This window comes from Vigna unguiculata, chromosome 3, assembly GCF_004118075.2.
Source record: "Vigna unguiculata cultivar IT97K-499-35 chromosome 3, ASM411807v1, whole genome shotgun sequence".
Classification (NCBI taxonomy): Eukaryota; Viridiplantae; Streptophyta; class Magnoliopsida; order Fabales; family Fabaceae; genus Vigna; species Vigna unguiculata.
Window position 1 is genome coordinate 52,306,780 of NC_040281.1, and position 24,289 is coordinate 52,331,068.

The window sequence follows — 24,289 nt, forward strand, 5'->3', positions numbered from 1 at the left end:
TTTTAATAGAAACAAATATTTATATTTTTTTCAACAACAAAATTTTTGACCTCAAAAATTTAAATTTTTTATAAAACAAATAAAAACATGACTTCATTATATCTTCCTTTAACTCAAATAAAATCACGTGTTCTCCCATCTAGACTACTATTTTTAGACTCATGAATTTTTCTATAAATTCATTCACAGACTGTAACGGATTTTAAATTCTAGCCATTTCATTTCTATTATTTCAAAGTTATTTTATGATCTATAATACTGTAATTTGGTATGTTACATGTATCCTTGTTTTACCTTCTTCGTAGAGAGATGGAACTCAACTATCTAGTGGACAGAAGTAACGCATGCAAGAGCAATCCTGAAAGTTCCAAAAATTATAGTTTTAGATGAAGTGACAATTATAACATCTCGTATAACAAAGTTTATAAAATCTTATTCCAATCTTCACATGATTAAAAACTATACATGCTAATAGAATGTCTGATAAACTAACTATTCATTTCTCACTTTAAAAACACACCATCCCTTTCACACTCTCGTTACTCTTTTTTTTAATTATAAAACACATTGGCTTTTCTAATTTAATAACGAAGAATTTGAATGAAGTCAAATAAAAATATATTAATTTACTGTTTAGATATTTTTACAATAGATAGAAAAAAAAAAGTCTACTCATATCTTACTTTTAAATTAGAGGTGAAAAGAGGAGCACTTTACCAATGGAATGGAAATAGAATGTATTCCATTCCATTTTATTTAAATACTTAAATGATAAAAAAGCATCCCCACTCTATTATTCTTTTACTTCATTCATTTTATATTTTGCTACCAATGCAGTTGGGAATGGTCATTATTGCTAGTATTCAAACATAAGCATCATAAAATGCTCGAATAGAATGAACAATACGTTGGTTTATATTTTTCATATTTATTATAAAAGATATTTGACATCAATTTTATTTCAAAATTTTAAAATAATATGATTATAAATTTTTTATTTTATATTATATTTAATTTTGTCAATTTTATCTAATGTGAGACTTTTGATTCACACTTAAATTATTTTTAATCAAATCCAGTAGTATTTGGAGTTAAAAAAAAGAAAAAAAAAGGTAAACGAGAAAAGAAATTGTGTGCACACCGTGTTCCTTGATCCACTTGTGGGATCCCCTTTTATTATTCATGTTGCTTAATGTTTACTTAATCACCCCACCAACCTGTTAATGTCAGTAATAATGTGTAGCCCCTCATCCTTTTCTCACCATAAAGTCACCACAATTGCATAACCCTTTCCTCTGCTCATCTTACTGAACATTGACTTTTTTTTTTGTTTTTTTTTTTATCTTTTACGTTCTATGGATTCTATATAATAAAATATAATTTATCACTAATGTGTAAATTCTCATATTCGTATAACACTGATGAAATACTATTATAAGAACGTATTTCTTTATTGGTTTATTGAGCTTACAAAAACATAGTAAGACACAAAAATACTTCACTATAAATACTCGGGCTTGAGACACTCTTTGTGACAGTTAAGAGCAAACTAACTTAAGAAAATATGCGTTTTTTTTAGTTCAGTGAGCTTTCATGAACCAGAAAACATTGCTAAAAATGCTTCGATTCGATTACTGCTCTGCTACCCCTTTTGCGCAATACAGTATGTAACAGTGAATGTTACCTGAGATTTGAGACACGTGTTTCGTTTGTAACAAATCAAAATTTGAGAACATAAATAGAAAAGTTAATAGTACTTACAGATATTAGTCCCCACGACGATGATGGGTACAGCACAGACATGGTAATGGTGACCACCATGGTTGTTAGCTATAACTTATAAATGCACCTAACCACCTTCACCTTCACCCGCCTCAGGCCTCATCACCCTAATAAAAAGAATTTCAAATCAATCTCTCCACGTGATGAAACAGTGGGTAACAAACTCATTATTCCAAATTAACATGATACATTCACAAATTTATCTTTATGATTCATTATGTCATCTTCATGTTTTAACTGTGAAATTTAATTTTTCCAAAGCCGAAAAATAAGGCAACCGAACATAAAAGATGGTACAAGCGGTCTCAGAAATGAAAGGGACAGCAGAATCATGTGAAGTGCCGCCACATACTACACACACATATTCACTCACTCTCTTTCTCTCTCTTAACTAATCAGTTAAATTCAACAAAAACACACCTTTCGTGAGAACTTGTTGCTGTTGTTCTGTGGTTGGGGTGTTGGGAGCAATTCGAGTTCAATGGCTGCAACAGCTTCAAGGTTCATCAAGTGTGTCACAGTTGGGGATGGAGCTGTAGGCAAAACTAGCATGCTCATTTGCTATACAAGCAACAAATTCCCCACGGTATCAACTCTCTTTTAGTTATGCGTTGTTGATGATATCATGTTATATTTCATGAAATCGATGTTTCTGATTTTCGTGCATTCTGGTTTGGGAGAAGGGAATTCTGTAATTCTCTTTGAAAGAACTAAACTTTTTCATGTGGGTTGTGCCTTAGTATCTTGTTTCGGTTGAATTTCTCTGCCTTTAGTTTTTGGAGTCTAATTTTTCCCTTTTGCCCCCTATGGTTTGTATCTTTGCTTGGGGGGTGTTTGGCTATTATCAGGACTATGTTCCAACAGTGTTTGATAATTTCAGTGCAAATGTGGTTGTTGAAGGCACAACTGTCAATTTAGGTCTCTGGGATACTGCAGGTATGTTTCCACAGACTTGTCAATTTTTGTAGCATATAAATTTTATATGTAGAGTGGTTAGGGGTGTGACAGATGAGAGTGGTTACTCTTGACTATTCAATGTTGCATTGATGAACAAGACTAGTTTTTCTGATCCAGATAAAACCAATTTACATTAAGTTAGAACGAGTCTCACTTTTCTACCTCGATTCTATATGATTAAGATAAACCTAAATTTTATTTTTCAGTTTATGCAGTTTAATTTCTTATTAGCCTGCATGAATTTTGTGATGTGCAATATTAGGGCAAGAGGATTACAACAGGCTTAGGCCTTTGAGCTACAGAGGGGCAGATGTGTTTGTCCTGGCTTTCTCTCTAGTTAGTCATGCAAGCTACGAAAATGTGTTGAAGAAGGTATTATAGGTTCTCAGCTAGTTACTCATTGCTTCTTGAAACTGGATTGGTTATTCAAAGGGTAAAGATACATTTTCAACTTCATTAAATTGTAGTTGAATGGTATTAATGAAGTATTCAGAAAGCTACTAAAACACTTTTACTTAATACTTGTTAACATAACATGTCCATTGATCCAATACTTAACGTGTCTTACTGGTTTCTCTTGCATTTTCTAATTTGTATATACACATTTCAGTGGGTTCCTGAACTGCAGCATTTTGCTCCTGGCATCCCAGTGGTGCTAGTTGGCACCAAATTGGGTAACTCTCAAGAACTGGTCTTGCAATCTGTCTCCATCATCTGTTTTCAGTCTTTTTTGTGATGCCCATTTCGTTCATAAGGCCTCCATAGCTTAATGCAGTTTAGATTTTATCTGTTCAACCACAACCCATCTATATTGCCACCATATTTGATTCAAGAACTATAGGCTATGGCTATAAGCCCAGGCTATATAGATTAGATTCTGCATATGATACTGTATTTATGGTAATCTTGTAGATCTCCGAGAAGATAAGCACTATTTGGCTGAGCATCCTGGCATGGTGGCTGTGACTTCTCAGCAAGTAAATTTCTTACTTAATCAGCCTCCTAAAGAATTCAACACAGTGTTTATTGAAACTTTCTTTAACAGGGTGAGGAATTGCGTAAACTAGTAGGAGCTACATATTATATTGAGTGCAGCTCAAAAACTCAGCAGGTATGTTTATTGTACCAGTTAATGTCTCAAGCAATATAAAGGCAACTTTTTCACACTAAAGAAAATGATCTCAACATTGTTCACCACTGCATTACTGAGTAAAACATACTTCAGACATTCTACTCATTGTGATGGGAAATGCAAGCCTATAACAGCATTTCTTTTAGATAACTTTAATCATAGTATTAATGTATTCAAAATTTGATTCTTGTTAAAGATCAATAATGGCAATGATCCATTTGGTGGCTGGTGAGACAGGCTTAGTTGTTGTGTGTGGAAAAAGTTGAATCAATTATGTTATGGGACCATACCATATATCAGTGGTGGTGACCATAAGTGTTGATTTCTGTACTCTTAAGGAAATTTAGTTCTCTGAAGAGAATATGCGAAAGAAGTGAATTGACCCGAATGATAGGTTTGGAATTGAAATATATGCAATGATCAAGCTATGCTTCAGAAAATAATGTTTGCCACTTTTGCAGATAAATATAGTCTGTTATTTGTGAAACTCTTCTGCAAATGACCCCATTGTCAATGCAATTAATTGCAGAACGTGAAGTCAGTGTTTGATGCTGCTATCAAGGTGGTCATCAAGCCTCCAACAAAACAAGAGAAGAAGAAAAAACCACGTCGAGGGTGTCTTCTGTTAGTACACTTTTTTCACATCATAATAAATCCTGCACGTGAAACTTTCTTACTTGTGAAAAGGCATTCATCATTAAGTGTTTACCACTGTTTACAATCAAAATTTTCCATACATGTGATGCAACTTCAGAAGGTATTCAACTAAACGATCTAATAATAAACATTACAATTTTTTTATTTATATGTTTAGTTTTCAATGAAACATTAGTTATTTTTCTACAAAATTATGTTAAAAAAATTATATCAATGTTGTTATTCTTGTTTGTGTATTATGATGCTTTATTTAATCCATCTCAATGAAATTGCAGAAATGTGATGTGTGGAAGGAATTTAGTTCGTTTTAAATGAGACATTTGATCCAAAGAGTTTTCTTGGGAGGGAGAAGGTCTGTTGTGAATGGAGAAATACTAAGCTTTTGGTGCAAATTCCTTGTATAGATGAATCACAAGAAATTTCAAATTTATTTCTTACTACTAGTGAACAGCATTATTTTTTGTCAATGTTTTATTATTCTATATTTAACTTTAAAGTGGCTAAATTAAAAACGCCAAAACTTAGTTTCAAGTCCATCTAGGTCACGTCAAGTTTAGTTTATTGAAAGCCCAAAACGCAAAATATTTTTTTCGGATCTGATTTTCATTAGTCTCGTCAGGCCCAAAAATTAAACACGAATTGAACTGAAAATGTATTATGGATTATGGATTATATGGACACAGATGAAAGTTGAAATGAATTTGTAGCCAAGTTAATCTGTAGAAAAAGTAATTATATAACTTTTTAAAATTTACTTTTGAAAACATTTGTGAAAAAGATTATAAAATGGTAAATGGAATAAATATATTTCATAATCAATTAGTATAATTATTAAAATGAGATAACTTTATCTATTTTAAATATGTATTTTTTTTCGTGCCGATACTTGTATTTCTCTCGTGTTTCTAATTTGTTCATTTTTTTTCGTTAGAAAGAATTAAAGTACATGAATTATTACTTAATTAATCATATTCATTAATTTAAAATAATTTATTGGTGAAATGGACATGTAAAGACGTGCAACCATAAATTAGAAAAAAGTATAGATGTCATTAAGAAATGTAACAAGTGGCAAAATGACTATGGGTATAGACTATTATATATAGAAACCATTAGTTAAAATTTAAAATAATCAAATTTTGCTTTTAATGAAAGCAATGTAGCACATAGAATTAAACAAGGTGACAAATAGTGAATCATCATCCTTTTTCTATATTTCCTTTTCCAGTATGGTGATTTTGTTTTCTTTAATTTACTCTCATTCGTTACTTTATTATTCTACTATTATCATTACTCATTTTTTTCTATTATACTTTTAATTTTCTTTCTCAGTTGTTTGAGACTTTGTATTATTTTTTATTATTTCTATTATTTGGTAATAATATTGCCAATAGTTTTAGCAGTAATTCATTTACAATTTCTCTAAAAGTATTTCAGCAAAGTTTGTTTAAGTTATTTTTTTTATTTAGCAATTAAAAAAAATATAAATAAGACAATCAATATCTTTTTAATTAGTTTTATAAAAAAAAAATCAACTAAATTTGCGTAACTATAACTTTAAAATATGTATAAACGTATAATGTTTCGATATATTTTCAGTTTGAACCAATTTGGTTAATTGATATATTTTGATGAATTTTTGGATTATGTAAAGTCATTGGACGACTCCTCTCGTCAAGCTAAATTCAATTAATTTAAAAGTGGGAGAGAATTGATCATTTACAAAATTCAATTAATTGAAATAAAATTCTTAGTGGGTTTAGTTGTTGGGTGATCCAATCCTTTATCGAAAGAAATTCTTATAGAAATTCATTTATTTGAAAATGAGAGAGTTTGAGTCGTTTGATGAACCATTTTGCATCGCACACGTCTTTCATATTAAAACTCACAAAAAATGACTCATTGGGCGAATGAGCCTTTGGCTAAGCAGTTTGATTTTTTTTTAAATTTAACATTGTATATTTGAATGTTCTTAAATGTGATGGATGATTAATGGACGTTAGTAATTGAAAATGAAATGTACATGATCCAGAATGTGTGATGATTTGATTGTAGAATGATGTGTTATATAATTTGAACATAGTTAGTTTTAGGAAGTATTATGTTGAGATGATTAAGTTTTGTACTAAAACTGAGGTTTTGAAGAAGACAATCCTAATCTTGTAGACGCTGGACTTACATAAAAGAAAATATTATATGGTGAGCGTCGAAGGAAGTTTCGATAATTTACTTTGCGGTATAAAAAATAATTGCGTCTGTAGATTAGTGGATTTATCCTGTCATATAATATTAATGAGTTTTTTTTTTAGAAAACCTTTTTCTTCTTTATGAACTTAGATTTCTCCAAAAACTTTCCTTTCTCTTCCAAAATTTTGAATCAGCTTTCATTCTTTTTGAAGAATCAACACTACTGAGTAATCTATGCGAAGAATTCTATTAAAACCCTCAATCAATTTATCTTAATAGTGAGTTCAATTATACAATTATACCCATCCTCTGAGAACAATTTGTTTTCCCTTACATGCAAGTCCATATTGAATTTCATGTCGTCTTTTTCGTTCTTAATGAATTCCTATCTGTTTATGACTCGAAAAAATTAAAATTTGCCTTGATCATTGATCGGACCTTTGACTTTGTAGATATTGATTTTGTCACGTGTGACACTGTTTAAGTGAGGAGAGCAAAGTTAGATAAACTTTATCAAGTAAGGGAAGCTAATCTTTTTTAAAATTTTAATGTTTTATAGTTAAATTAAAAAATTGTGATACAAATGGTGTGACTACTTGTTTGCATAAAGTTGAAAATATTTGAGAAGAGTGAGTTTGATAAATAGTATTAGTAGTTTGGTATTTTATGAATAAGGAAGGTTTTGAAAATATGAGTAAACATGTTTGATTTGAACTCTAAAAGTATAAATATATGATGGTGAAAAATTGTTGAAATATAAAAATTAGTTGTGAAAGAAATATTGACAATATGACATTGTATAAAGAGATTAAAGAAGAATTGACCTATAATAAAAGTGAGGAATGAGTGTGACCATGATGATGTTATAATGAAGTTATTGTTGGTATTTGAAAGATGGAATGTATTTGATGTGGTATAGTGATTCTTATAGAACTGATGAATTAATTAGAAACATGAAATCTTATAGTGTGTAAAGAGTAGAGGTGTCAAAGTGAGTCAACCGGCTCACACGAGTTGGCTTACCACGGGTTGAGTTAAAAAATGTCAGCTCAACCTAGCTCACTTTTTTGGAAGCAAATTACAAATATTTTTCTTTTTGCAATTTATTTTATATATTTATTGCATTACAATGATAGTGAATTGACTTAATTTATTTTTTATAATAGTAGAAACAAAATGTTCACCTAATTATCGAAATATTATTATAAAGAAATAGTTAAAGATTAAAGTATCGACGTATATAACTTGACAAACAAATTAATTAAAAATTCAAACTATTCAAATATTATTGAGCGATGTAGGTGTGTTAAGTGAGTCAACCCACCTTCAAACCGGTTCAAACCCGTTTAACCTGTGGGTTAAGTAAGTTGAGTTTAGTTCAACCCACTTTTTTGAAAAAAAAAATGAATTTTTCTCAACCTAACGCGACTCGAACCTTGGTCAGCGGGGGTCAGCTAGGTAGACTCATGGTTTGGAACCTATTTTGACATCTTTAGTAAATAATATAAATGGAAGAATGCTTTGAGTAATGTAGAATTGAATGTGGCACATTGTTTATATTTTTTAAGAAAGTAGTAGGTTTATGTGATTGTTATAATGCTGTGAAATTCCATTTTTTATTTGGAATTGTCTATATGTTACTAAATAGTTTGTATGCCACCAATTATATGTATGATTATATGATTATGTTGAGTTATGCTTGATATTGTATGAATAATTATAAAGATTGTGTGTTTGAATTGTCAAATTAGTTATTTCCAAGGAAAAATGTTGATCTATGATGGATCCAAGTGTGTTGAAAGAAATTTGTTATATGTAACTATCATAACTCTACTAGTGTTTAATTCACATATAGAAAGATAACTACGGCGTGAGAGGCAAAGGAGACTCCATCTGACAGACAGAGATGAATCTCGAAAATATGATTAAATTTTTTAGAAAGATTTTTATTTATATAAAATATAATATTTAATATTAATAAATAATAAATAATAAAGTGAGGAAGTTTTTTAATCTCATAATATGATTATTCTTTTCCAAAATTTATTAAATTTGTTATTTATCTATCTCATTGTTAATAACATTGTTTGAAAGTAGAAAAGAGAGAAGAAAAAAATGAAGTTGAAAATTGGCGTAAGGTTGGTGTGACGTGAAGTTGAGTGGTGAGATTTTCTTCTTATATTAAACCCTGCAATCATGTAACAGCGACAAGGACATTTTAACAAAGACCTAATGCAATTACTAGATTAACTTTTCAACACATAGGACACCTCCAATTATCTTACGTCAACAAGATCGCATTCAATATTTATTAACGCTTTTATACAAGAATGGGTGACGGAAAGTGAAATTATATAATATATAATTGAGGGGTATTCTGGTAAAATAAAACTTCATTTTTTTACGGAACATGGTACTACGTAATTAAACTATATCTTCTAAACTTTAACTCCTTTACTTTCGCTAAATGTTTTAAAGAAAGTTATTTTAAAATAAGTATCATTTCAAATATTTTTGCAAGACTATCTTATTAAAAGCAAATAAACAGATCAATAATTTATAAATCTCAAATATAAATATCATTTTTGAATAATTATGTCAGAACCCGCGTAATGTAAAGTAGAGGGAGTAGTAAAATTCTATTATGCTATAAAATTTGATTATGAGATTACTAAAGTAAATTTTTTTTTTCATAATATTTTCAAAGGGAAAAATAAGTTAAAATTATAAATGATTTATGTAAGATTATTTTTTGTGATTTTTCTGAATGTCGCTATAAATAGTGTGGATATACTTGACCTTAGGCAAATGGTTGAGTGAAAAGGACAAAGATTTGCATTTAGTATATGGAAGGTTCGAGTTTTTATTGTCTTATTAGGATGAGACAACATAAGTTTATCATCTATAAGTGCCGTTTCTCATTAAACCATCACTCTCCTTAAATTAAATTTTACAAAATACATAAATAAAAATAAATGATGTCATCACAATTCACAACGTCTTAAATAGTGTTTTTCTTTTATCTGTTAGATCCTTAAATTTTTTCTTTCTTTTTTTTTTCAAAAGAAGGAGATTAAGCAACTCCGTACAAACTTGAGGTCATGTTTAGTATTTTGTTTTAGGTTTAAATACCTTTTTGGTCCTTATTTTTGTAGTGTTTGTTGCGGATGGTTCTCATTTTCATAGAATGTTTAAAATGGTCTTCATTTTTACCGAATGTTTAGAATGGTCCTCATTTTCGCAATTCGTGTTTTATTTGGTCCTTTTCTGTAACGTCGTTTAAATCATTAACGAAACATTGTACAGGTGGCACGGTTTGTATTAGGGTGTGTTACGTGTACCGTACAGGTGGCTAATTAACGTTAATTTTTTAATTTAGGGAAAATTTTACAATTAGGGAAATTTCTTTATCTTCGTCTTTCTTAAGTTCAGATTTGCAGAAGAAGCAGCTAATACTTGCCATTTCATCATTGGATTACAGTTGCACTCTTCATTTTAATTCTTTAGTTAATCATCATCAACGAGGTAAGTGGGTTCAGGGTTTTCTGGGTTGTGTTTGCTCGTGGGTTAGGGTTTTCGTAATTCTATTTTTGGGTTTGTTTGTCTTTCGATTGTTGTGATGTTCTCCATGGTTTCTAAATTACTTCCATGATTTTGTGTAGTTTGTGTCTGTAGGTGGGGTTCAATGGGGTATTATTTTAGTTGGTTTATTTGTCGGTTGTCGATGTTGGTGTAATGGTTCCCATTATTTTATTTGTAATTGATTGTAGCAGTGGTCCCCCATTGTGTTAAAGTAGGCTTAATAATACATCTTTTTTATCTGTTTAATTTACTTTAGGGCAATGAGTGATATTTATAGGTTCAATGTTATTGTCCACCACGGTGGTGAAGTAGAGGCCCATGACTGCTGAAGTAGAGATTAGGGATGCTAGTGGTCTGAATAGTGATGTTGAAGTGGAAGGTGAAATTGAAGTGGACATCCTTTTCCAAATCATTAATCTGCCTCATTTGTGTCATGATGATGACATCTTTTTCATCAACTCCACCATTTGAAAAAGTTGCAACCCACATTATTAGAACCACCACTCTGTAAATCAATAAACCAAAAATTAAAACCAATTTATTATTAACACAAAAATAAAAATAGATTGTACCCAAAATTTTTTACCAATATTCTTTGGAGTTCTTGCCATCCTCAAAGCAGCCATCTCTCTGCAACTACAAATCGGGGTTAATTCCGTTTCTCGTTGAACCACCAATAGTGCACGAAGTGATACAACACGGTTGCCTCCAACGATTACAACCAGAGGTAAAGGAAGAAGATTGGGACTGTAACATACCTATATAATGGGATTGCAGGAAGAAGAAGATTGCAGCAATACCAATTGGGAATGGAGGAACAAGATTGCCAAAACTCACTAACTGCCCAAACATTCCCTACCAAAATCCTAGCTCACTTATTTATCCCCAAATATCTAATTAAGCCACCTGTACAGTACACGTAATACACTCTAATACAAATCGTGCCACATGTATAATGTTCCGTTAATGATTTAAACGGCGTTACAGAAAAGGACAAAATAAAACACGAATTGCAAAAATAAGGACCATTTTAAACATTCGGTGAAAATGAAGACCATTTTAAACATTATGTGAAAATGAGGACCATTCATAACAAACACTACGAAAATGAGGATAAAAATGTATTTAAGCCTTTGTTTTAATCATACAGTATTGGTATTTTTGTAATGATAATTCTTTTTAAAATATAAACTCTCGTTTTAATTTCGAAGATAATAATTTGTTTTTCAAATTATAATTTACCTCTCGCTTTGCTCTAAATTTCAGAAAGTCATATAATTAACTTAAACTATTAATACACTTTACTTCGAAGTACTAAAATGAAAACATACGTTGTCTTTTAAAACAATCACGTTGCGTCTTCTCTACTTTCTCTTGGCCCATCATCAACCTTCTTTTATTTTGTCTTTACACCAATATTCCTAATCGTGCTTTTGGAGAGGTTAAAATGTATTAATACTTTGATTGTGATTTGGCATTAATTCCTACTCCTTTATAATATTAATTACCTACTTTTGTGGTTATCCAATAGATAAAATAACATACGTATATGGCAAGAGACACAATCACATGGGGCTAGGGGTGGCCCTACAACCCCTATATTTTATAATTTTAACTATGTATACACACACGATACTAAAAAATAATTTATATTTTAAAATTAAACACTGTTTTTTATAAAATATTGTATTTTACTATTATTAGTGTTATCTATTCATCTTTGTCAACATGCAGCTTAATTTTAAATGAGATTTATGGAACGTTTATATCGGTATATATATATATATATATATATATATATATATATATATATATATATATATATATATATATATATATATTATAATATGTTTCTTCTTATTACATATTTCATAGTTAAGAGTTATATATTTGATCATAAAAATTGTTGTTCCATACACATCTAGAATTGGACTAGGCACATTCAACAATTCAACCAGAACAAAAATATCAAACAAAATAGATATTAAACAATCTTTCCGCTGTTACATGCGAAGAAAAACACATAAAGTTGTTTTTCCTAATTTTTATAATAACTAATATTCAAAAATTATCTCATTAATAATTAAATAAATAAATAAATAAAATTAATTAAAATTGATTTTATTCTAATATAATAAATACTTAAAATATATTAATAAAAATAAAATATAATTAATTAATTGGAATTTTGATGTTGTAAATATATTTTTATTTGAAATTTTGATATTTTCAAAACATTTATTTCAAAATTATAATATAATAAACAATTAAATAAATAACATTATAATAATAAATATAATTTAATATTTAATATTTAATTTTAAAAATATATTAATTAATTAAATTTATTTAAATTTTTATTTATTTATCGATTCATCAAATCATTCTCAAACTCTCTTTTCATTTTTCACTATTTTTCTCTTAATGCAAACAATTTCATTTTCACATATTTTTACCTTTAAATCCACTTATTTTCACTCTCTTAAGTTGATCATCAAATCCAAGACATACCCTTTTTTGTTATATCTCCGAAAGTTGAATTTGAGAGGGAGTGATTTAAGGGAATACAGAAGAGAAAGTGAGGTTGTTTGTTTTAAAGGATGAAGATCCAAAAAAAATAAATTTGAAGGTAAAATTTATAAATGATTTGATAGATATAATAAATATAAAAAATGTTTTAATAGATAAACTTGTTAGATTATGGTTTTAGCTCTGTGGTTAAAATTAATATAAAATAAAATGTAATTATTATTATTATTTTTATGATTAAATGTGTTTTTATTCTTTTAATTTTTAGTGAAAATTAAAATTAGTGTTTATTATAAATTTCGGTTTAATTTAGTCCCTTTGTAGATAATTAAATTTAACTCTTTTAACAAAAATTTCTTAAATTTATTTAACATTTGAAAATAACATCCAAACCAAAATACTAATTTGATGATTGAGATCCGCGTTTTGAATATATTCTACAAATTTGACGACTATTTATTTGTTCGATAAATTGATCCCAAAGTCCCTGTCTAAAACTTTGAACGTCTTGAAGCTGAAGATAAAGAAAGGTGATGTTTAATGATTATTTATTATTATATGAAAAAAAATTCAAATACTAAAGGACAAACTAGAGAAGCTTCAGCTCTATTTCTTGAATTCCAAGCTTCTACTGTAATACTTTTTTTTTCTCCTTTTCTTCTCTCCAATACAATATCTCCAGTGCACATATGGGGAAGGAGCACACTGATTTGTTTGAAAAAAAAAAATACACACTAAAAAACTACATGATTAGTTGTGATTTTTATGTTATTTCGAATCTTGATCGAAATATATATCTTATTATAATTTCAAAGTGCTAACAATTTTTCAGAGTTTTTGGCTTGATAAAGTGGAATAAAATTTTCACAGAATCTGATCCGAGTGGATAATTCGCACTTTCAACCTCTTTTGGGATAAGGATGCAATGACAACTAATGTAAAATTTTTGTGATTCTGGTTTCGTGTTCCTTCCTTCTGTTTGCGCAATTGAAGTTGGTAAGAGGGAAGAAAATGAAGAATGGAGAAGCAAATAAAAATGGCACCCACAACGAAAAAGCACCTTTGTGCATATTTTTCCACTTTACCACTTATTTCCCTAACACAGTAAACTCTTGCGACACCATCCTAGTCCCGAAAAAGGACAACTTATGAGAAAGGAAAAAAGAAAAAGGGTAAAGAATCCTTTATCGTGAATCACCTTTTTCGTGTTTTGTATACTTTTAGGCGAAGGGGTGATTGAAATATTTTAACTAGGGTGCTGTTACGAGGCTTTATTACATCAAAATAGAAAATATTTCAATTATTAATAAAATAATAAAGGTACATCTCCATCAAGATATATTTAATGTACACTTTCACATGTTGATTAATCTAGGTCAAATTAATATAATTGTTCATTAACTTTATATTTTGAGTTAATATGCTAATTGTAATACATGTAAACATATCATATGACTATTAAAAGGCTTTCTAAAACTCGTATAATGTGATCACTCATGAAAAATCAATTATCATTTTATTATGATAAAAAAGTTGGACGCTCTAAATCTCTTTTTGAATACCACGGCATTTGGTTAAACCAATGCAATATTTTGATTAAATTAATATAATTGTAAGTTAAAGTCTAAATAAATAAGGTCAAAGTTGGTATGTGCAATTTTATTAAAATCCATTAGAAACACAAAAATATCCAATTTTTATTCTCGTAAGTAATTCAAAGTATTTATCAGGATTGAAAATTTAAGTGAGTCTAAGTCTCACATTGAGTAAAAGTGAGAAAGTTGAACACCATATAAGGATCATAACCCATAAACCCATCACCTTAAGGTTTTGAGTTAAGCGTGGTGTCAATTCTTTATATGTGGGTTGGGCTCATGCTCATTGGTGTTATATCTCCCAGGTGATCCTCTCTAAACAAACTCAGACAAAGGGGTACTCGGTAGTTTGTCAATCCCTTATATGTGGGTTGGACTCATGCTCATTGGTGTTGTATCTCCTAGGTGATCCTCTTTCGAAAGACCCAACAATCAGTATATATTTATATAATACATTACGTAGTTTGATCAAACCATAATAAAAAAGTAATTTTATTTTCGGAGGAAAGTATAATAATTAGTTATGAACTTTAACACTATCCTTTTAAGGATGCAACAAAATAAACAACATGATAGATTACTCAAAATTGAATTTTCATTAGTGCTTCGATACTTAATAATAATGATTATATCATTTTTCTTCTCCTTTATGGATGTTTGGTAAAAGGGACATGTTATTAGTGTAAGAATTAATAGTCGGGGGTTATCAATAGTTTTATTGGATTTTAAAAGTGTCAAAAGAAAAGTTATAGCTAGTAGATACACTATACATTGATAAAGGTACTTAATATTTGTACCTAATCAATGTTTTGATATTTTGATGTACAAAGAAAGTGTTGTTTGAATTGTTATATGAGAGTGTGTCAAAGAGAGTAAGTGAGTTGATATGTGCATAATGTTAAATATAATATTGGGATAAATATTAAGTATTTATAATATTAGTAATTCATCTCGGTACGCTTATGGTTATAATATATTTTGAATGAAGTAGAATATATTAAGATGTAAAAAGTTATATATTAGTGTAAAAATTAGTGCTCTTGGAACAAATGTCGCGACAACTAATAACTTAAACAACATCTAAATGATGTATAAAAAATCTTTACTGCTCACAATCACTTTAATGATAGTATGAATATTCAAGTGAAGGAGTGTGTAGTTTTATTAAGAGTAGCGAGAGAGATTCAAATACTTATCTCTCTAATGGAAGACTTAACTTTCAAACAACATATTAGTCACCTAAGTGAAAAATGTGATGGTGTTGCATTAATTTTGAAACATTGAAGATCATGCAACTAAGTTAGGACACTAAAGCAATGATTGTTACTCAAATGTTGATGAAATATATGTTTCATGTTTTTAGAACTCATTGAAAGTTATGTGACAAGTATAACACTTAAGTGTTGTAATAATATTCAAACAATGGATGCTCAAGCATTGGATTCAAGTATAATCTATATTTTTCTTAAGCAACATGAGACCAACTGATTGAGATGTCTTTTTTTGAGTTTTGAAAAGTAATGTGAATTAAGTGAAAGAAGTTTGTGTTACATGTGAGTGTAATGACAATGTATATGTTGTTAATTATATATAAATTGAGATATATAATGAAATGTATATAGTTGAAAATAATGATGTAAGTTGTTTATGTAATAAATACACACTCTTGATGTGTGATGAGATGTGTGTGCATGTGAAAGAAATATACCTCATGTAATTGTGTGATATTTTTTAAGTATATCATCATTTGTGGATATGTATGTGACCCTTCAATATTAGTGTAATATTGTAATGGATAACTAAGATGATATTAAGAATATCATTTATCATGTAAATGATCTCCTAAATTATATTGATAATCTAATCATTCAAATTAAGATATGATGCGATGAAAAACTAAATAAGATTTATATTTTGTTTAATAACATAGTTTTATATTTTATATAAACCATTCTAATATATAAAATTGAAATCGGTGTTGATTAATGGTATTATTTCTAATATTTTTAGTGTTATTGTCTTATTAGCGAGTCATTTAAAAACATTGTATCATAAACTTCACTATACATTAAAAATGTAATTAAGTATTTTAATATATTATTAACAATATTTTCATCTATATTATTCATTTGGTCGAGATATTATTAAAAATTTATTTTATTCAAATAACAAGAAGGTTCTAATATAATATTATATATATATATATATATATATATATTTTATGATTAAAATTAAATTATCTCACTTATAAATTATAAATGTCTATTTGAAAAATAATGTGATGGTACTATGTAAAAAATATATAATATTACAAATCAATATATAGAATATAAGAAATTGTCAACTTTACTTTACGTGTAAGATACTTTACAAAGTAATTTTTTTTTTCATGCGTGTGGAGGGTTGTGCTCTCTTCTTTCTTTTTCTATTTATATTTTTTTATTGGCTTTTGCTGCTTTCATCATTTTTCCATAAATAGATACTTTTTTTTATCTACACAAACACAATTCAAAATATTTACAATATTATATATAGATATATTCGAGACTTAAAAGTCACAGTAGTAAAATTTGTCTAGTGATCGCATTTTACTATTACTCAATCTTTTAATTCTATTGTATTTTAAGTTCATCAACATAATTTAGTTGTTGTACTTTTGAACACAGTAGTTTTATAGAAACAGACCGTACATAAAAGATTTTTGTTCTCTTGATGCACACTGTGTATACAGTACTAGTGGTTACCAATCTTGGGCGGTTGAATGGTGTTTCTCCTTTCACATTACTATTGCTGCTGCATTTTATTTTCATTCATAGCAAAAATTAAATTAGATTCCTTCCATTCTGCTCATTGCTGTCTTCAACTTTTTAATTCTTCAACCTTGTTCCGACACTGTTCCCAATATTCAACTCCAATTCATTTATTTTTTCAACATTTTCAAACTCCCAACTCTTCAGCTTTTATGAATTTTCACAACCAGCCTTCACTGTTTCCACCATCACAGCGCTCCTCCTTTAATAACCTCAAATCAATTTTTAAAACCTTGTTCACCTAAAACAAAGGACCACTACCACTTTAATTAAGCTTTTTTTAACCCAAACCAAAAGATCTTTTTAAAATCACAGATAAAAAGAAATTTTATTAAAACAATGATAATTAAAAAGAATAAAGAAGTATATTTAAAGTTTTAATAAATCTTAATTAAAAGTTAATATAACCAAACAATCATAGTGTTTTTTTATTGGACAGTGTGGAGTTGTAAACTGCTTAACATAATTTCTTACTATGCACTTAATGATTAAAATTAATGAACATGAGAGAGAAAGACATAATACGAAAGTAGTGTATAGTTTAATACAATCATCAAAATATATTATACTCTGGTTCATAATTGTTCATTAGAAAATTTTAACAAAAAAAATAGAGTGGTCAGAGTATTTTCTTTTTCAAATTTGTCTGACCTTTTACATTCATATTGATAAATTTGGTCTTTTTATTTTTTAATTGTGATTTTAGTAATTCCTTAACCATTATGTTTAATATTTAGTGACATTTTTTTATTGATAGAAAAATTAAATTTACATATTACTTGATATTATTTATATGATACTTAATTACTAGAGTTGCTAAGTTAATACAAGACATTAGGTTTATTTTTTCTTATGCATCATTTATTGTATAAGTAAACAAATTATTCTCGAATGATTAAGACTATGACACGAGTCTTGTTTTCCTTATACTTGGCAGTCATATCATATGCCACTGTCGCAACCAGACGACAACAGGGGAAAATATATATATGTATGAAAAACAAAAACATTGTCGGAAAGTAAAATTGGATGTATATGAAAATCAGAGAAAGAGAAAAACATACGAATACGATTATAATACGATTATACTTAAACTGTGTAACTCGTGGTCACGCGGTGTATACGGCTAGAGAGAGAAAATCGAAAATCTAGTATCTAATAGAAAGTGAAGAAGGAGAGAGGGTCTTGAGTTCATTCTGTGTTCGGGTTTATCTTTTCCTCTCTCAGACTTTGGACTCTGTTTCACTCCACACTCTACACTGCCCTATAACACCACCACTGTCTGCGTTTTCATTAATCTTTTCAAATCATTTTTTTAGTCTATTTAGTTTTTGGTTGGTGTGGGTCATCTGAGTTTTTTGACTTTAAAGTCCCCTTGTTTTGCACCCTCAAACACCGTCAAAAGGTGCTTTTATTTTTCTCTTCTTTTCTTGGAACTGCACAATTATTGTTGTAACTATTGCTTACTCAAAGAGACTCTCTCCTAGTCTCACTCTATCGTTTTCTGCTATTATTGGCCTCATTCCATTTTTTCCCTTTACCTTCACTGTTAGGTAGCTCGTATGACTGTGCTTTTTTAACTTTTTTTTTTTTTTCAGATTTGGGTTTTGATTATTGATATTTGCAGTTTGTTGTAGAAGGTGCGTGAAAGAGAGTTATGGCAGGAGGTGGAGGAGCTCCGGCGCCTAAGATTGATGAGCCACAACCACATCCACCGAAGGATCAGCTACCGAATGTTTCCTACTGCATTACCAGTCCTCCTCCATGGCGTGAGTTTTTTGTTTTTGTTTCTCTGTAATCGTAGATTCGGTTTCTGTGTGCTCTTGCTTTGAACCTGATTCCTCTGTCATCTTTATCGATATGGTATATATTTAAAAGCATGCTTTGTGATTCTGACATTACTTATTTGCGCATGCTGGCTTTTTATCTGCTTATTAAAGTGGCTTTCAGTAAATTCTTTCCTTTTAGGTGTTTTGATGAGAAGAGAAAAAAATTTTCCTTTGGAAAATAGAACTTTTTCTTAAACCGATTGTAAGATTATGTTTGATAAGGATTGTGAATGAAATTAAGGGGAAACCAGAAAAGAAAAAAGATTTATTGACGTTTAATTCACGGTGTTGGTTCAGGGACTTGGGTTCTGGTTTATGAAATTGCAGTCAAAGGTTTTCTTACCTCTGAATCACTTGATTGAAACCAATTCAATGCCCTATTTGGGTGATTCCAAACTTCCATTTGATTGAAATTCTTATAAATTGAACTCTTGATTTTGCCCATCTGAGACACTATTCAAATTCTATATTGGTATTGAGGCTATTCCCAGTTATTTCCAGATCCGGGTTTGTTACTTTATATTTAAAAATCTAATTCTTGCTTCTGCTGTAATAATTTTAGAGTATTTTACTCATAAATAATGTCTGTTTTCAAAATGATCTGTTATCAATTTATTGAATTTCAAAAGTTCATGCAGTCAACATTCAACAACTTTATTAAACAATGTGGATATTATGGACAAATAAATGATGTATTCTGAAATGACGCCTAGTAGTTGATTTTTTTAAAATATACATCACTACTTCCTCGGCTTATGTTATTGAAAATATGGCTAAATGTTGGTGCCAATCTGATGCAGCTGAGGCCATACTTCTTGGGTTTCAACACTATCTTGTGATGCTCGGTACAACTGTGCTAATTCCCACTGCTCTTGTTCCCCAGATGGGAGGTGGCAATGTAAGCTTTAGCAAATTAAATATACTTAAAATAAACAATTCTAAATGGAATAATTTGAAAGTTTTCTCCTAGCCAAAAATCATATTTATAAAAAAATAGAAAATTGAAAGTCCATTTCTTGCAGGAGGAGAAGGCAAAAGTTATTCAAACTCTACTCTTTGTAGCTGGAATTAACACATTGCTGCAAACTCTGTTTGGAACTCGATTGCCTGCAGTAATTGGAGGGTCTTATACTTATGTTGCAACAACCATCTCTATTATTCTTGCTGGCCGTTTCAGTGATGAGCCAGATCCCATAGAGGTCTTGTATTTTATTGGAACGATTTTTTTTTTTAGTTGTGTGGTTGATATACTTGCCAAACAAAGGCTTCCACATGCTTTGTAATCTGTATAGTTTTTGGCAAATTTATTCCAATGAGGGGTGGGTTAATCAATGCATTAGAAACTGTGTTAAAGAGTAAAGTTGGGTTCAGTTCCTGGTGTTTTGTAGAGTACCTTGAAATTATAAGGAAACTATTTATAGAAAAAAAAAGTGTAATTCTAATTCACGGAGCTGAATATGACACTGGGTCCTGTAGCTTATGTGACGGAGTTGCTTGATCACTATTTTGTTTTTTGGGTGTACATGAGCAGTTTAATCACTTTCTTCCTCTGCCTTTTGGATTTATTTTGTCTTCTTTTCAGAAATTCAAGAGGATAATGCGGGCAACCCAAGGTGCTCTTATTGTTGCATCAACTCTTCAAATAGTACTAGGTTTTAGTGGGCTTTGGCGTAATGTTGCAAGGTTGGTCTCAAGTCCTTAGTAAGTGTCTGTTATATTAGTCTTCATATATGGTAAAAAGTGTCTAAACAGAAATGTAATCTAGATTTATCGTCTTTGCCATGAATGCTCATTTGACAGTTTTTACTCTGAATTGAAATTTGGTTTGAAGTAGAAATTATGTTGACATGCTTGACTTTTTTGTGTGATGGAATTTGTATCAACAATGTAGTCCCAGTGAGCTAAAGATATTGAAAGAACTGAATATTCCTGAAATTGAGAGTAATATTCCTAGTGATGTAAGTTTCCAATTTCTTTTTCAGGTTCTTGAGTCCACTTTCAGCAGTTCCTTTGGTATCTCTTGTTGGTTTTGGGCTTTACGAGCTCGGCTTTCCTGGGGTAAGTACACATTTCAATGGCTTGGGTTCAAACCTAATGTAAATGTTGACGTCTTGCTGGTGTGTAGGTTGCTAAATGTATAGAGATTGGACTGCCGGAGCTCATATTGCTAGTATTTGTTTCACAGGTACAGTTCTTTATAGTGTCAAAAACTCTTAGCATCATGATCTCAGTTCATTTTTTTCTCTTGATCTCAGTTCTATGAATCTTTGTTAACAACACTTATTGGTTTTCATGCAGTTTGTACCCCATGTTCTGCATGGAGGAAAACATGTCTTCGAACGTTTCACTGTTTTATTTACTGTTGCAATTGTGTGGCTATATGCCTATCTGCTCACTGTTGGAGGGGCATACAATCATGCTGCCCCTAAAACACAAGCAACTTGCCGTACTGATCGTGCTGGTTTAATAGAATCTGCCCCATGGTTAGTAGTGAAGTTTCATTGATTATTTCTCTAAATGGTATTTTTTCGCTTGCAACTGCTTATTTAATTACCTTCTTTTTCTTCTTAGTTTGCTAAATTTGTATTGACTTTTCTTCCCAAACCTATCTGTTGATACCAATTCCAGGAGCAGCTCCTTCTATGCTGGAGTGTGCTGAATTAGGAATTGTGAATTGATGTTTTTGAATAATTGTCACCTTTGTCCTTTTTGGGGAAGTATTCAACATGTTTTTTGGGTTTGCAGGATACGTGTTCCATATCCATTTCAATGGGGAGCCCCTACATTTGATGCAGGTGAAGCATTTGCCATGATGATGGCATCCTTTGTTGCCCTTGTAGAGGTAATTTCATTTTGTAGATCAGTCTTGTCTATATTTAAGTTGGAATGAGATACCTTTAATTTATTAACTGGTATCGTTCTTCTTCTGTAACAAATACTTGTCCTATTAGTTTAGCTTTTATCAATAATCACTGAATGTATATAATGGCTTTATAAGAAAACCTTAGCAACGATATGAAAATTGCTACATAATAGGCGGCTATATTGGGTTGGAGACTGTGGTTGGTAGCTTAATGAATGTCTGGAAGAATTATACAGGGTAATGGAAATAAAAGGAGGGAGATATCTAAATTCTTTTTCTTAGTTTATCAGTCATGTTCGACCAGTGGAAATAGTAATGATATGCATGATGACATACTGAGCAAGAGTCTCTGGATTCTATTCTATACCAATGCTCTAACTCTAAGTTAGTGTTATACAATTGCCAGTTTACATTGAATGATACTGATTCGCTAGAACTAATTTATATATTCACAATTCATTTGCTGCAAGCAGTCCAGTGGTGCTTTTATTGCTGTCTATCGGTATGCAAGTGCAACACCATTACCACCATCTATTCTTAGTCGCGGCATCGGTTGGCAGGTACAAAGATAACTACTAGTATGCCTGCATTTTTTTTTTCACATTTATAAAACAAAACTTAAATCGAGTTCCTCAGATCCTTGGGATCTAATTTTCAAATCAAACAGCAACACGTGGGTGTATTTTCATAATTGTTTAGCCTCTATTAAAAATATGTTTCTTAAGTAAAAAGTTGTCACGTTTGATTTAAGAATTTGTTGACTCAGATAAGGGAATTGATCTAATCCTTATAATCAATGGTAGTTTAAGGTGTTTTGATTATGCTGATATTTATGCATCATATTTCTTATCTTCAGGGAGTTGCTATTTTGTTATCGGGATTGTTCGGAACGGGCAATGGATCCTCTGTATCAGTGTAAGACTAAAATCATTCTGCTTGTATGCGCTTACTTCAATTTAGGTAAACAACTTTCTTGTTTATGAGGTGTTTGTTTGATTTCCGTATAGAGAAAACGCTGGTCTTTTGGCTTTAACACGAGTAGGCAGCCGAAGAGTGGTGCAGATATCGGCTGGTTTTATGATTTTCTTTTCAATTCTTGGTGAGTTGAAGATGAAGCTCGTTGCAGTGCTTGTAATTTCAATATGTAGTTTGCCTTAACAGACTAAATCTTGTGCCTTCATTCCCTTCAACTCTTGCTAATTTTTCTTTTCCGGGTAGGTAAATTTGGAGCTGTTTTTGCATCCATCCCACCCTCTATTGTTGCTGCACTGTACTGCTTGTTCTTCGCATATGTTGGTAAGCCTCATTCAAGATGTTTTCATATGACATTCAAGCTTTGGTTTAGTTATATACTTACATCAAACAGCATGTAATGTTCCACTTTCATTCATTATTTGTAGGATCGGGAGGTCTAAGTTTTCTTCAATTCTGCAACCTCAACAGTTTTAGAACAATTTTTGTACTAGGCTTCTCCATCTTCATTGGTCTATCTGTGTCACAGTACTTCAATGAGTACACAGCAATTAATGGTTATGGTCCAGTTCACACCAAAGCAAGATGGGTACTGAACTAATCTGTGGATGGGATGTGTAAAACCTTGGATTTGTTGTTAGCTTTTTCCATGAATTCACTCACTGACAATTTTATTTACCTTGGCAGTTCAATGATATAATCAATGTCCCATTCCAATCAAAAGCATTTGTTGCGGGTTGCATGGCGTATTTCCTTGATAACACAATACATAAGAAGGATGGTGCTATTCGGAAAGACAGAGGAAAACATTGGTGGGACAAGTACCGCTCCTTCAAGACTGACACAAGAAGTGAGGAGTTTTATTCACTGCCTTTCAACCTAAACAAATACTTCCCATCTGTGTAACTGTGTAGCTGAACCAGAGTCTTTGAAAGGTCGTAATTTGACTTGTTCTGATATGAGTTGGATCTTATTACAGGTTATAGTTATATGAAGTCCTCTTTTGCTATAGGATATTCTAAAACATTTGTTCTATTGCTTTTCATTCTGTAAATGCTGAACTGGGAAAGTGGATTCACTGTAGTAAAATGCACATGTTATTTATCTTTCATTATGTATCTTCACTTTTGATCTTTATTTTTTGACAGAAACAGGCTTGTATCATTCTCTTACCAGTAGCAGAATCAATAAAAATGGGAACAGAATAATAATTACAATAATAATAGTAATAATAATAATAATAGAGGTGGGGATTGGCCTCACATCTAGCAGCCCTTGCTGGAGTGAGAGTGAGCAACCATAATAAGCTTGATTCTAGAGTTTTAATCACGTTTAGATCCATTAGTGTTACACTTAATTACGTGGTAGCTTACGTGGTAGCTTGATTCTAAACG

At 30.4% G+C, this 24,289-nt stretch overlaps 2 protein-coding genes across 9 annotated transcripts; both read left to right on the plus strand.

Moving 5' to 3' along the window:
* The first annotated feature begins 1,941 nt into the window (after positions 1 to 1,941).
* On the plus strand, positions 1,942 to 4,995 carry LOC114176870 (rac-like GTP-binding protein ARAC8). 2 transcript variants are annotated; one of them, XM_028062052.1, is made up of 8 exons: positions 1,942 to 2,368; positions 2,631 to 2,718; positions 3,002 to 3,111; positions 3,350 to 3,413; positions 3,652 to 3,716; positions 3,785 to 3,850; positions 4,401 to 4,628; positions 4,804 to 4,995. In XM_028062052.1, exons 1-8 carry the CDS (start codon positions 2,264 to 2,266, stop codon positions 4,837 to 4,839), a joined length of 762 nt encoding a protein of 253 aa, XP_027917853.1. In that variant the 5' UTR covers positions 1,942 to 2,263; the 3' UTR covers positions 4,840 to 4,995. The 2 variants fall into 2 exon arrangements, with proteins under 2 accessions (XP_027917853.1, XP_027917854.1); XM_028062053.1 differs by having other exon boundaries at positions 1,955 to 2,368; positions 4,401 to 4,495.
* A 13,339-nt stretch (positions 4,996 to 18,334) lies between these two features.
* Positions 18,335 to 24,011, plus strand: LOC114178209 (nucleobase-ascorbate transporter 6). 7 transcript variants are annotated; one of them, XM_028063978.1, is made up of 15 exons: positions 18,335 to 18,636; positions 18,859 to 19,000; positions 19,861 to 19,958; positions 20,083 to 20,259; positions 20,643 to 20,743; positions 21,043 to 21,118; positions 21,186 to 21,245; positions 21,359 to 21,543; positions 21,806 to 21,902; positions 22,397 to 22,483; positions 22,780 to 22,838; positions 22,931 to 23,022; positions 23,142 to 23,219; positions 23,324 to 23,484; positions 23,583 to 24,011. In XM_028063978.1, the coding sequence occupies exons 2-15, from the start codon at positions 18,889 to 18,891 to the stop codon at positions 23,799 to 23,801; spliced, it is 1,602 nt and encodes a 533-aa protein (XP_027919779.1). In that variant the 5' UTR covers positions 18,335 to 18,636; positions 18,859 to 18,888; the 3' UTR covers positions 23,802 to 24,011. The 7 variants fall into 7 exon arrangements, with proteins under 7 accessions (XP_027919779.1, XP_027919780.1, XP_027919781.1 ...); XM_028063979.1 differs by having other exon boundaries at positions 18,342 to 18,784; XM_028063980.1 differs by having other exon boundaries at positions 18,342 to 18,784; positions 18,869 to 19,000.
* The last annotated feature ends 278 nt before the right edge of the window (positions 24,012 to 24,289 follow it).

What these genes read in the sequence shown, in the direction of transcription:
- LOC114178209 (XM_028063978.1), top strand. Translation starts at nt 18,889, where the DNA reads ATGGCAGGAGGTGGAGGAGCTCCGGCGCCTAAGATTGATGAGCCACAA. An exon ending in TACCAGTCCTCCTCCATGGC is followed by an intron (nt 19,001 to 19,860) that starts GTGAGTTTTTTG and finishes AATCTGATGCAG; the next exon opens with CTGAGGCCATACTTCTTGGG. An exon ending in GATTTTCTTTTCAATTCTTG is followed by an intron (nt 23,023 to 23,141) that starts GTGAGTTGAAGA and finishes TTTTCCGGGTAG; the next exon opens with GTAAATTTGGAGCTGTTTTT.
- LOC114176870 (XM_028062052.1), top strand. Translation starts at nt 2,264, where the DNA reads ATGGCTGCAACAGCTTCAAGGTTCATCAAGTGTGTCACAGTTGGGGAT. An exon ending in ACGAAAATGTGTTGAAGAAG is followed by an intron (nt 3,112 to 3,349) that starts GTATTATAGGTT and finishes TACACATTTCAG; the next exon opens with TGGGTTCCTGAACTGCAGCA. An exon ending in TGGCTGTGACTTCTCAGCAA is followed by an intron (nt 3,717 to 3,784) that starts GTAAATTTCTTA and finishes TTTCTTTAACAG; the next exon opens with GGTGAGGAATTGCGTAAACT.